General features: G+C 44.0%; 1 protein-coding gene across 2 annotated transcripts in view; it reads right to left on the reverse strand.

The window, feature by feature from the left end:
- gtpbp6 (GTP binding protein 6) overlaps positions 1 to 14,355 on the reverse strand; it is a 27,250-nt gene continuing 12,895 nt past the window's right edge. Inside the window, exons 7-10 of one of the 2 annotated variants that reach the window (XR_013498903.1) lie at positions 8,467 to 8,675; positions 3,571 to 3,719; positions 822 to 960; positions 1 to 620 (exon numbers count right to left, since the gene is read on the reverse strand). Coding sequence is in view for 1 of the 2 variants with exons in the window: in XM_078222467.1 (XP_078078593.1) it covers positions 497 to 620; positions 822 to 974; positions 3,571 to 3,719; positions 8,467 to 8,675 (635 nt within the window). In the remaining variant the exon portion in view is untranslated. Of the gene's footprint in view, positions 621 to 821; positions 975 to 3,570; positions 3,720 to 8,466; positions 8,676 to 14,355 lie in introns of both variants that reach the window. The other variant, XM_078222467.1, reaches the window with a different exon arrangement.

Below are 14,355 nucleotides of genomic sequence, written 5' to 3' on the forward strand. Positions count from 1 at the left end.
GAATTGCATGGGAGACAGTGTGGAACTTTATTTATTGGCTGCACGTTCAACATTTTCCCTCTCCACTTTTATTCCTATTTCCCCGAAGAAAACAAATTAGCTTTTTATTTTTAATTTTGTGTTTGTACGAGCAATAGTCGGGGTCATACCATGATTCTTTACTTCTCAGTCTAGCCAGTGATTGATGAGATTAATCACTATATATATCCATATTCCATGGAAAAAGCTGGCATTTCTTCCGGCATCCTGGTCAACAGTCTTCCTGTAGGGAAAACCACCAAAAGAATTGGTTGGTTGTTCATCTCATTGCTGTCAATGGACCATTGATTGCGTGCAAACTGTCCATGTTTGTCTACAGAACCATGATTGCTGCACCACAAAGGAGCTTGTTACTGTTTTGGAGTTGGTTCTCAAGAGAGGCAAATAGATGCTATTCAGGTATAATTTTTTTCTCTGAGAAAAAAGATAAAATCCTCAACACTAGAAAGATATCCTTTCAAGCTTGGAAGAGCTTCCTGTATTTCCCGTAAGCAGAGCTGCTGATGATGACCTTCACATCGGCCAAACCATCTTCTGGCAAAACATCGACTCCCTGCACAGTGGCTTCCTTATACAACCAGCTGAAGCGATAAAAAGAAGCAGTGTTAGACGTCAGCATGTTTCCAAACATTAACCCATCAGAGATCATTCCTCCACTTGAACAGCCCTCACTTTGTCAATTCTTAACTGTTTAAAAATTCTCTACAAATTCACTAACTTCCACTTCAAAAATAATGAGATTTGATTTGAGGCTCTGCTTTGCACTGACATTTCCTTCTTACCTCAGTTGCGGCCCAGACAAATTTACTCGAATAGTGAGGATCAGTTTTCCTGTCGCTCGCAAAACTGCCTCCTCGATTTTCTTTGTCAGTTCATCCATGCCGAGTCCATGAAGCGCCGAAACAGCCACGGCATTTGGATCTGTGGGTTCATATCTTTAATAAAAAAGGGAGAAAAAAAACCCCAAAACCTTTAAACGGAGTCGGACCTAGAAAAGGTTGCCGGGAAGCATAGCCAAAAACGGAACTGGACTAGCCATAGAAATACTGTAGCTACAAGAGCAGGTCAGAAGCTGGGAATTCTGTGGAGAGTAACTCACCTCCTGACTCCCCAAAGCCTGTCCATCATCTACAAAGCATAAGTCAAGAGTGTGATGGAATACTCTCCACTTGCCTGGATGGATGCAGCTCCAACATCACTCATGAAGCTCGACACTATCCAGGACAAAGCAACCCACTTGATTGCTACCTCTTCCACAAACATTCACTCCCTCCACCATCAATGAACAGTAGCAGCAGTGTGTACAATCTACAAGATGCACTGCAGGAACTCAACAAGGTTCCTTAGACAGCACCTTCCAGACCCACAACCACTATCATCTTGAATGACAAGAGCAGCAGATACCTGAGAATGCCACCATCTGGAGGTTCCCCTCCAAGTCACTCATCATCCTGACTTGGAAATATATCACTGTTCCTTCACTGTGGCTGGGTCAAAATCCTGAAATTCCCTTCCCAACAGCAATGTGAGTGTACCTACACCACATAGACTGCAGGAGTTCAAGAGGCAGCTGATCTCCACCTTCTTAAGGGCAATTAGAGATGGCTAATAAATACTGGCCTATCGCACATCCCGTGAAAGAATATAAAAAGTATAAATTCATAATTATTAGGGACACCTAGAGAATGTGATGAAAAGACAGCAATCTCATTTATCTGAAAGGATGACACTATATTAGAGGAAAAGACCTTCTTCATCTAGTGATTGCTTCAATGGCTAAATAATCTACTCCTGCTCGGATCATTGGATCTCAGACTCTTGAAATCCCAAGTGAAGGAGGGAAGAAAAGGTAGAGAAAAAATGTTTCAGGTTACTTGAAATGGCAAAGCTTGCAAGTTTTTCATTTCTAGTCTTTAACTTTTTTATTTCTCACTGCTTCAAGCTAATGAACACTTGTCTACGGTCACCATGCCAAGCGTTTATTTGAAATATACTCTCGGCAGCCTTCATTCAAAAAGGGCACTAAGAGTTAGCCATGTAATGTCGACTGCAGTGACATATACGTGGTCAACCATAATAGGAGTGGCAGCTCCCCAACAACAATCCAGCAGATTTCATGGTCATTTTTCTGCTGCTGGATCATAAACGACCTGATTTATTGAATTCAATTCCACAGCTTCCCATGGTGGGATGTTGATTCATTGATTCTAGATTGCTATCCCGGTTCAACTAAATTACCACATCTGGCAATGGAATAGATTAGATTACCCAGTATTGTCAGACATTATAGCAGAGCACTTGGAAAATTTCAAGGCAATCAGGTGGAAACGGTAGCACAGTGGATGGGGCGGCACGGTAGCACAGTGGTTAGCACTGCTGCTTCACAGCTCCAGGGTCCCGGGTTCGATTCCCGGCTCGGGTCACTGTCTGTGTGGAGTTTGCACATTCTCCTCGTGTCTGCATGGGTTTCCTCCGGGTGCTCCGGTTTCCTCCCACAGTCCAAAGATGTGCGGGTTAGGTTGATTGGCCAGGTTAAAAAAAAAAAAATTGCCCCTTAGAGTCCTGAGATGTGTAGGTTAGAGGGATTAGTGGGTAAATATGTGGGGGTAGGGCCTGGGTGGAATTGTGGTCGGTGCAGACTCGATGGGCCGAATGGCCTCCTTCTGCACTGTAGGGTTTCTATGATTTCTATGAAACAGGGTCTTTGAATATTTTTAAGGCTAGATAGATTCTTGCTTAACAGGGGAGGGGGGGAAATGTGTGTGGGGGGCGGTGAAAGGTTATCAGGGCAGGCGGGAATGTAGGATTGAAGTTATAATCAGATTAGCCATGATCTTATTGAATGGCAGAGCAGACGCAAGGGGCCCCGAGTGGCCTACTCCTGCTCCTAATTTGTACGTTTGTATATATTCATCGTTTAGCGACCTTTTAAATTTGTCAGGAACAATCTTCAGGGCAGTAGTTTGTTTCTGTCTCTCAAGTTTACCTTAAATTTCTCCCAGTCCTATTCTCAGGAAGGTCGGGACCAATGCCTCATGTGGGACCAATGGTATTTCACTCAAGTGGCTATTCTCCATAAAGTTCGGAACGTAGTCTACACGGGTCCTCACTATCGAGCTCAAGTGTGTTTTCACCTGCCAAGTATTTACAGTTTGCTCCCTACAAAGGCCATTAGACAGGTCAGGATCAGGTACTCTGGCTAAATTTGCCTTTCCTTCGAGCAGGGATGTGGAGGGCAATTTGATCCATTTTGTGGAGATAACCTAATCTAGGATAGATCAGGGGTCACCTGTTCTGTAGGGCTGCATGGTACCCAGTGGCTGGTCAACTATTGATACATACAATCTATATTTTTTTACACCAGTTTTTCCACATACAAATGCATTATTTGACATTACAACATCAGATTAAAATCCATCCATGTACTTTTATATATAGATATTTACTAAAACACATAAGAAATACCTAGGTGAAAGGCACATGTACATTATTTTGGCTGTTTGGAACGCACAATAATCATAATGTTCCTACCCCTCTAGAAGATCGATTTTATTGTGTACTTCAATAATGGAATCCAGGAGTTGGTTTGGGAGCTGGAGATTCCTGAGAACATTCAGTACGTTCACTTTCTGATTGTTGGTTTCAGGGTGACTGATGTCCCTGACGTGAACTATAACATCCTGGATACAGAAAGAGAAGGAGAGGGGGTGGGGGGCGGGGGGGTGGAATAATGCAGACATTAATAAAATGTATATATGAACTAAGATGGCGCAATGTTGATTTCTTGTGTTATCTACAACAAATATCCTCCGGCATATTGTCAATATATCTAGAATCACAAAATATTACATCATATCTGGCCTTCTAGTTACAGAAACACTGATCGATGGAAATCCTTAATCACCACATTGAAACCTTCCATAATTCTGACTATAACATCTCTTAACTTTCTTTATTCCAATGGAGAGTCCCTAGTTCTCTAATATGACCTGACATCTCAAATAGCACCTCCCTGGATTCCTTCTCCATGACCTGGACATCCCTCCTAAAACAGGTACCCAAAATTGGACACATTGTTCTAGCCAAAGAGCATCCTTTACATCTCCAAGTATCAAAGTGAATTAAGATGTCAGGTCATCTTAAATACCATTCCACCATAGTATGTATTACAATGATACGCTAGAACGGTCATTGTAAAACAGCATTTTATTCAAATTACATTGAAGATCACCTAATATAATGTGCAACTCAAAAATGGGCGGCACGGTAGCACAGTGGTTAGCACTGCTGCTTCACAGCTCCAGGGTCCCGGGTTCGATTCCCGGCTCGGGTCACTGTCTGTGTGGAGTTTGCACATTCTCCTCGTGTCTGCGTGGGTTTCCTCCGGGTGCTCCGGTTTCCTCCCACAGTCCAAAGATGTGCGGGTTAGGTTGATTGGCCAGGTTAAAAATTGCCCCTTAGAGTCTTGGGATGCATAGATTAGCGGGTAAATATGTGGGGGTAGGGCCTGGGTGGGATTGTGGTCGGTGCAGACTCGATGGGCCAAATGGCCTCCTTCTGCACTGTAGGGTTTCTATGATTTCTATGAATGCATTTATCTCAAGCAGCTTTCATGTTTTTACACCCATCTGGGAGTGCACACCAGGGTGGGAGATTTTGAGCCTGCATTCTCCGTCTGTGGAAATGGCAGTGCACGCTCAAAATCTATTAACAATGACTACTAATGAGGTATAAGATTCGGTCCACAAACACATGGCGGGAATCACTCCGGAACTAACACACTGCCATTTTTTGGTATGTCCCCATGTATCAATATAAAATATTCCAGGACACTACTTCGAAGAGGAGGGGAGTTATCCCTGGTGTCTCTGCTCAATATTTAACTCACCATTAACATTTCTAAAAAAGAAAAATCACAACATTGCTCTCTGTGGGTTCCCAAACTGATTGCAACATTTTCTACACTAAAATAATGACAACACTTCAAAAGAGTTATGATCTTTCAAAAGTCATTGGAGTCAGGGAAAGTCCCAGAGGATTGGAAAATCGCTGTTGTAACCCCACTGTTCAAGAAGGGAACAAGAAAAAAGATGGAAAATTATAGGCCAATTAGCCTAACCTCAGTTGTTGGCAAAATTCTAGAATCCATCGTTAAGGATGAGATTTCTAAATTCTTGGAAGTGCAGGGTCGGATTAGGACAAGTCAGCATGGATTTAGTAAGGGGAGGTTGTGCCTGACAAACCTGTTAGAGTTCTTTGAAGAGATAACAAATAGGTTAGACCAAGGAGAGCCAATGGATGTTATCTATCTTGACTTCCAAAAGGCCTTTGACAAGGTGCCTCACGGGAGACTGCTGAGTAAAATAAGGGCCCATGGTATTCGAGGCAAGGTACTAACATGGATTGACGATTGGCTGTCAGACAGAAGGCAGAGAGTTGGGATAAAAGGTTCTTTCTCAGAATGGCAACCGGTGACAAGTGGTGTCCCGCAGGGTTCAGTGTTGGGGCCACAGCTGTTCTCTTTATATATATTAACGATCTAGATGACGGGACTGGGGGCATTCTGGCCAAGTTTGCCGATGATACAAAGATAGGTGGAGGGGCAGGTAGTATTGAGGAGGTGGGGAGGCTGCAGAAAGATTTAGACAGTTTAGGAGAGTGATCCAAGAAGTGGCTGATGAAATTCAACGTGGGCAAGTGCGAGGTCTTGCACTTTGGAAAAAAGAATAGAGGCGTGGACTATTTTCTAAACGGTGACAAAATTCATAATGCTAAAGTGCAAAGGGACTTGGGAGTCCTAGTCCAGGATTCTCTAAAGGTAAACTTGCAGGTTGAGTCCGTAATTAAGAAAGCAAATGTAATGTTGTCATTTATCTCAAGAGGCTTGGAATACAAAAGCAGGGATGTACTTCTGAGGCTTTATAAAGCACTGGTTAGGCCCCATTTGGAGTACTGTGAGCAATTTTGGGCCCCACACCTCAGGAAGGACATACTGGCACTGGAGCGGGTCCAGCGGAGATTCACACGGATGATCCCGGGAATGGTAGGCCTGACATACGATGAACGTCTGAGGATCGTGGGATTGTATTCATTGGAGTTCAGGAGGTTGAGGGGAGATCTAATAGAAACTTACAAGATAATGAACGGCTTAGATAGGATGGACGTAGGGAAGTTGTTTCCATTAGCAGGGGAGACTAGGACGCGGGGGCACAGCCTTAGAATAAAAGGGAGTCACTTTAGAACAGAGATGAGGAGAAATTTCTTCAGCCAGAGAGTGGTAGGTCTGTGGAATTCATTGCCACAGAGGGCTGTGGAGGCCGAGACGTTAAGCGTCTTCAAGACAGAAATTGATAAATTCTTGATTTCTCGAGGAATTAAGGGCTATGGGGAGAGAGCGGGTAAATAGAGTTGAAATCAACCATGATTGAATGGTGGAGTGGACTCGATGGGCCGAATGGCCTTACTTCCGCTCCTATGTCTTATGGTCTTATGGTCTTAAATACTTCATTGATTGAGAAACACTTTGGGAGATCCCAAGTTTGCAAATGCAAGTCCTTTTTATTATTAATAATTAGCACAGTATAAATACCTACTGTCAAATACAGTCACTATGGATAACAAGGGGGTTCTCACTACGTGGCACGGTGGCATAGTGCTTGGCGCCAGGGACCCAGGTTCGATTCCCAGCTTGGGTGACTGTCTGTGCAGAGTCTGCACATTCTCCCCGTGTCTGCGTGGGTTTCCTCCGGGTGCTCCGGTTTCCTCCCACAGTCCAAGAGACATGCTGGGTAGGTGCACTGGCCATGCTAAATTCCCCCTCAATATACCCGAACAGGCACCGGATTGTGGTGACTAGGGGATTTTCACATAACGTCATTGCAGTGTTAATGTAAGCCTACTTGTGACACTAATAAAATAAACTTTAAAACTTTTAATAGCTTTTCTCTTGCCTTTTGTGGCACTTTTGACTGAAACCAACAAGGAAATTCAATCCTTGGCAAGATGGTCAACACTGAAAAGAACTACTTAGTAAGGAGTCTAACAACACCAGGTTAAAGTCCAACAGGTTTATTTGGTAGCAAACGTCACTAGCTTTCGGAGCACTGATCCTTCGTCAGGTGAGTGGGAGTTCTGTTCACAAACAGGGTGAACCTAGTGTTGTTAGGCTCCTTACTGTGTTTACCCCAGTCCAACGCCAGCATTTCCACATCAAGAACTACTTAGCACAGCTTCAAATACACTCTGCATTCATTTCCATATAAAACGTGCTGACATGAGGGAGTTCAGAAATATGAATTGCCTTCCTTCCCCTTGTCCTGCCAACAAAAAAAAATACGCGTATCTTGATCATTCAAAGAATGTGTTTTGAAAACCATGCCATATCAGACAGGCATGGAGGACAAGGTACTTGTGCTGGGGTGATATTCTACCAACTTTCTATTCTACCATATTTGAAAGTGATGGAAAGATATAGGGCTTCTGCAAATATTGTGGACTGGATGCAATGCAGTGAACAGATTTTGTATAATTAAACTTTCTTGCTAAGTGCAGAGAGCAAATTGTAACTGCACTATGCTGAATTCTCATTTGAAACTAGGCATTACTTTCAGATCAGCTGAAATTGTAATATAATGGCAGAATCAATATGATTTCTGGTAAAGTACCAGGCGACTATTTGTCTTCAAAGCACGCTCCTCGAGGATGGTTTTAATTTAACCCAGCTGTCAGGAAACTGACTGGATTCGGTACAATTCTGACTTTTATACCCCGCCCCATTTTATTCCCCACTGGATTCCTGCTTGGTGAGTTAGGTTAAAATGAGCCCCCTCACCCAGCCTGCACTGTAAGGAAACAAGCTGTGTCTAGACACTCTGGTTCTCTGAAGAGTGAGCCTTGCTGAGCTACCCGTCATGGTGAGCAGGTTGCTAACTGGGATCTTCAATGGAGAAAACGCCTTGTGAGGTGGGCATGGACATGCAAAGCCAGCATAGGAACCCTGATCCTGCTCTGATTTGAGCTCCACTTCAAGCTGGTGCTCAAACTCAAGCTGATTTTCACACATAGCACTCCACCTGTCCAAAGATGTGCGGGTTAGGTGGATTGGCCATGCTAAATTGACCCTAGTATCAGGGGAGTAGCAGGATAAATATGTGGGATTGCGGAAATAGGGTCTGGGTGGGATTGTGGTCGGTGCAGACTCGATGGGCTGAATGGCCTCCTTCTGTTCTGATTCTATGATACCCAGCCTAGCCGACTTAGCTGAGACCTGTCCTGAGACTTTCCTGGTCTATCTTTTCAGTTTCTAGCTAAGTTAATCAGCTGAGCTAAAACACATAAGCTGGGAAATAGCGACAGGCTTTGTGGCTTTATTTTTTTTTAAATTGACCCAAGTAGATTGGAAAATATGTGACAGAAACTGAAACTCACTGAATACACCACATCCTCTAGGGTTGCTGAGAAGGATTCAATTAAATTGTGGGGAAGTTGAGACAGAAATCCAATTGTGTCAACGTAAAGGACCATCATACGACTTGGCATCAAGCCAGCATGGGTGGTAACATCAAGGGTAGCAAACAACTGATCTCTTGGGTGAAGGCCTGAGTCTCCAGTCAGGGTTTTGATCAGGGTCGTTTTGCCTGAATGGAAGATACAAAATACATCAGGGGTGAAACAGATTGTGTTCCATTACACCGTGCCAACAAGATGGATTTGCATAAAAGCACAAGAAATAGGAGCAGTAGACCATATAGCCTGTTGAGCCTGCTCTGCCATTCAATATCTTCAAGGCTGATCTTGGGATCCAACTCCACTTTCCCACCAGCTTGCAATAAACCCTTGATTCCCTGAGTGACTAAAATTTTATCTCAACATTAAATGTATTCAATGGTGGCACACCCATAACCCTCTGGGGTAGAGAATCTCAAAGACTACAGAAAGTGGTGAGGTGGTGGCGTAGTGGTCTTGTCATTGGGCTAGCAATCCAGAGACCCAGGGTAATGCTCTGAGGAACCTGGGTTCGAATCCCATCATGGCAAATTATGATGGCCATGAAACCATTGTCGATTATCGTAAAAACTCAGCTGGTTCACTAATATCCTTTAGGGAAGGAAATCTATTATCCGTACCTGGTCTGGCCTACACGTGACTCCTGACCCACAGCAACGTGGCTGACTGTTTCAGAGGGCATTTAACAATCTTGCGAACCACTCAGTACAAAGGCAATTAGGGATGGGCAATAAATTCTGGCCCACCCAGCGACACCCACATCCCATGAACAAATAAAACAAAAATTCACAAACTTTTCAGTGAAGTAATTTTTCCTTGTCTCAGTCCCAAATGATCGGCCCCCTACTTAAAACTCTGCCTCCTTGTTCTAGATTCCCCAGCCAAAGGAAACAATATCTCAGCCTTTATCCTATGAAGCCTCATCATAATCTTGAATGCTTCTTTGAGATCACAACTCATCCTTCCAAGAATACAGACCCAGTTTACTCTGCTCCTTATAAATCGGGCAATCCTCTTATCCCAGGGATCAATCTAACTGCTTCCAATGCAGGTATATCTTTCCTTAAATATGGAGACCAGAAATGTGGACAACAGGCAGGATTTTTCAGATGGAGGGCTTCCCTGCCTTGCCACCAGAAGAGCGGATGGGGAACACATCCCAGCCAATCACAACAGCCCATTTACTGCTCCCTTACTTAGCTGAAAGTGGGTGATGCCTGATGCGGAATGGGGGCCCTGGAGGGAGGAGTGCTACCCCTCCTTCCCACCTTAGGGCTTTAATTAGGGCCCTAGGCCTTGCAGACAGATCAGGGGTGAGTGGAAGGGCAGTTGCAAGGCCACTCAGAAATTTTAGGCCCCACCCCACCAGCAAACCTGCCGCTAGGGGTCAGGGACCATAAGGTCCTGTCTAGTATTTCAAGTGTGGTTTCACCAAAGCCCTGTACCATTGATTTCTTTGTGTATGCTAATCACCTTGCAAGAAAGGCCAACAGAGAGTCATAGAGGTTTACAGCATGGAAACAGGCCCTTCGGCCCAACTTGTCCATGCTGCCCCTTTTTTTTTTGAAACCCCTAAGCTAATCCCAATTGCCCGCATTTGGCCCATATCCCTCCATACCCATTGTAACTGTCTAAATGCTTTTTAAAAGACAAAATTGTACCCGCCTCTACTACTTCCTCTGGCAGCTTGTTCCAGACACTCACCACGCTGTGTGTGAAAAAATTGCCCCTCTGGACACTTTTGTATCTCTCCCTTCTCACCTTAAACTTATGCCCCCTAGTTTTAGACTCCCCTACCTTTGGGAAAAGATATTGACTATCAAGCTGATCTGTGCCCCTCATTATTTTATAGACCTCTATAAGATCACCCCTCAGCCTCCTACGCTCCAGAGAAAAAAGTCCCAGTCTATCCAGCCTCTCCTTATAACTCAAACCATCAAGTCCGGGTAGCATCCGAGCAAATCGTTTTTGCACTCACTCTAGTTTAATAATATCCTTTCGATAATAGGGTGACCAGAACTGTACACAGTATTCCAAATGTGGCCTTACCAATGTCTTGTACAACTTCAACAAGACATCCCAACTCCTGTATTCAATGTTCTGACCGATGAAACCAAGCATGCCGAATGCCTTCTTCACCACTCTGTCCACCTGTGACTCCACTTTCAAGGAGCTATGAACATGTACCCCTAGATCTCTTTGTTCTGTAACTCTCCCCAACGCCCTACCATTAACTGAGTAAATCCTGCCCTGGTTCAATCTACCAAAATGCATCACCTCGCATTTATCTAAATTAAACTCCATCTGCCATTCGTCAGCCCACTGGCCCAATTGATCAAGATCCTGTTGCAATCGGAGATAACTTTCTTCACTGTCCACTATGCCACCAATCTTGGTATCACCTGCAAACTTACTAACCATGCCTCCTATATTCGCATCCAACTCATTAATATAAATGACAAATAACAGTGGACCCAGCACTGATCCCTGAGGCACACCGCTGGTCACAGGCCTCCAGTTTGAAAAACAACCCTCAACAACCACCCTCTGGTTTCTGTCAAGAAGTGGAGATGCCGGCGTTGGACTGGGGTAAGCACAGTAAGAAGTCTCACAACACCAGGTTAAAGTCCAACAGGTTTATTTGGTAGCAAATATCATAAGCTTTCGGAGCAATGCTCCTTCGTCAGACGCGACGACAACGGATGAATGAACACCGCTCGACAATCACCAGGCAAGACTGTTCTCTTCCTGTGGGGGAGCACTTCAGCAGTCACGGGCATTCAGCCTTGGATCTTCAGGTAAGCGTTCTCCAAGGCGGCCTTCACGACACACGACAGCGCAGAGTCACTGAGCAGAAACTGATAGCCAAGTTTCGCACACATGAGGACGGTCTAAACCGGGATGTTGGATTTATGTCACATTATCAGTAACCCCCACAGCTTGACTCCTGGACTTGCACAATTTCACAAGCTGTACTGTCTGGAGACAATACACATCTCTTTAACCTGTGTTGAATGCTCCCTCCACCTACATTGTCTGTGCATTTAAGACCTGGCTGGCTGTAGAGATTTGCATTCTAATCAGTATTCTGTAATTTGATTTCTGTGTCTGTGCCCTGTTTGAGAACAGAGACCACTCCATCTGACGAAGGAGCATTGCTCCGAAAGCTTATGGTATTTGCTACCAAATAAACCTGTTGGACTTTAACCTGGTGTTGTGAGACTTCTTACTGTTCTGTCAAGAAGCCAATTTTGTATCCATTTAGATACCTCACCCTAGATCCTGTGAGATTTAACCTTATGCAACAACCTACCATGCAGTACCTTGTCAAAGGCCTTGCTAAAGTCCATGTAGACAACATCAACTGCACTGCCCTCATCTACCTTCTTGGTTACCCCTTCAAAAAACTCAATCAAATTTGTGAGACATGATTTTCATGTCTCATAAATTTTCATGCAACGTACTTTCCTAATTGCTTTCTGTACCTCCCCCTATTGGTGTACCTTGCAACAGGTTAAAATACCACATTTGATAGTTTGCATTACATAGTCAAAATATTTGACTTTTCGTGTTTAAATCAATGTACTGCCAAGTTGTTTCAAAGGAGAGGGGGTACGGTATAAGATGAGGTAGATCATCCAACTGTGAGAAGCCTTTATGCAAAGCAAGTGACCATAGAACCATAGAAAATTACAGCTCAGAAACAGGCCTTTTGGCCCTTCTTGTCTGTGCCGAACCATTTTATGCCTAGTCCCACTGACCTGCACTTGGACCATATCCCTCCACACCCCTCTCATCCATGAACCCGTCCAAGTTTTTCTTAAATGTTAAAAGTGACCCCGCATTTACCACTTTATCCGGCAGCTCATTCCACACTCCCACCACTCTCTGCGTGAAGAAGCCCCCCCTAATATTCCCTTTAAATTTTCTCCTTTCACCCTTAACCCATGCCCTCTGGTTTTTTTCTCCCCTAGCCTCAGCGGAAAAAGCCTGCTTGCATTCACTCTATCTATACCCATCAAAATCTTATACACCTCTATCAAATCTCCCCTCAATCTTCTACGCTCCAGGGAATAAAGTCCCAACCTATTCAATCTCTCTCTGTAACTCAGCTTCTCAAGTCCCGGCAACATCCTTGTGAACCTTCTCTGCACTCTTTCAATCTTATTTACATCCTTCCTGTAACTAGGTGACCAAAACTGTACACAATACTCCAAATTCGGCCTCACCAATGCTTTATATCACCTTATATAACTCCAACTTTTATACTCGATACTCCGATTTATAAAGGCCAATGTACCAAAGGCACTCTTTACGACCCTATCCACCTGTGACGTCACTTTTAGGGAATTCTGTACCTGTATTCCCAGATCCCTCTGTTCAACTGCACTCTTCAGAGTCCTACCATTTACCGAGTACGTTCTTCTTTGGTTTGTCCTTCCAAAGTGCAATATCTCACACTTGTCTGCGTTAAATTCCATTTGCCATTTTTCAGCCCATTTTTCTAGTTGGTCCAAATCCCTCTGCAAGCTTTGAAGACCTTCCTCACTGTCCACTACACCTCCAATCTTTGTATCATCAGCAAACTTGCTGATCCAATTTACCACATTATCATCCAGATCATTGATAGAGATGACAAACAACAACGGACCCAACACCGATCCCTGCGGCACACCACGAGTCACAGGCCTCCACTCAGAGAAGCAATCCTCCACAACCACTCTCTGGCTTCTTCCATTGATGTGGAGATGCCGGCGTTGGACTGGGGTAAGCACAGTAAGAAGTCTCACAACACCAGGTTAAAGTCCAACAGGTTTATTTGGTAGCAAATACCATAAGCTTTCAGAGCAATGCTCCTTCGTCAGATGGAGAACAGAGACCACTCCATCTGACGAAGGAGCATTGCTCCGAAAGCTTATGGTATTTGCTACCAAATAAACCTGTTGGACTTTAACCTGGTGTTGTGAGACTTCTTACTGTTCTTCCATTGAGCCAGTGTCTTATCCAATTTACTACCTCCCCATGTATACCTAGCGACTGAACCTTCCTAACTAACCTCCCATGAGGGACCTTGTCAAAGGCCTTGCTGAAATCCAGGTAGACAACATCCACCGCCTTCCCTTCATCCACTTTCCTGGTAACCTCCTCGAAAAACTCTAATAGATTGGTCAAACGTGACCTACCACGCACAAAGCCATGTTGACTCTCCCTAATAAGTCCCTGTCTATCCAAATATTTGTAGATCCTATCCCTTATCACACCTTCCAATAACTTGCCCACCACCGACGTCAAACTTACTGGCCGATAATTTCCCGGATTTCTTTTGGAACATGTTAGGTTAAGATGCAATGAGGCATGGAGAACGTCTGGAACTGCCAGCTCAGAATGGGTTAGTTTGCCAATTGCAGCAAAACAGTTCAAACCCGAGTTGCAACGTGTGCACTTTGTTTTCAATTGCTGGGGTCTAAACACAAGCATCAGTTCAAATGATTCACTCTACCATCCAGATCTACTGTTCTTCTAACTTTGGTTGCTTTTATTTGTGCCACCTCACATCCCCACTAAGAAAAACAATGGTTGGAACAGAAATAAAAGATGGTATGCTGATTGATGACCCAGCATTTACCTTTGGCTCTGTGCTAATTAAATGTCCAGTTGTGTGTACATCAAATTATTATATAGCATCAAATAGATAAAAACATGCCACACTCTGCTTCAGAAGTGTTTAATCCAACATGGGTGTTTGGATAGAGCCAAATTGCCTTTGCAAAGGCACTGCATTCTTAAAATGTGCTATAAAAAAACGTTAAT

The sequence above is a fragment of the Mustelus asterias genome, chromosome 10 (assembly GCF_964213995.1).
Source record: "Mustelus asterias chromosome 10, sMusAst1.hap1.1, whole genome shotgun sequence".
Taxonomy (NCBI): Eukaryota; Metazoa; Chordata; class Chondrichthyes; order Carcharhiniformes; family Triakidae; genus Mustelus; species Mustelus asterias.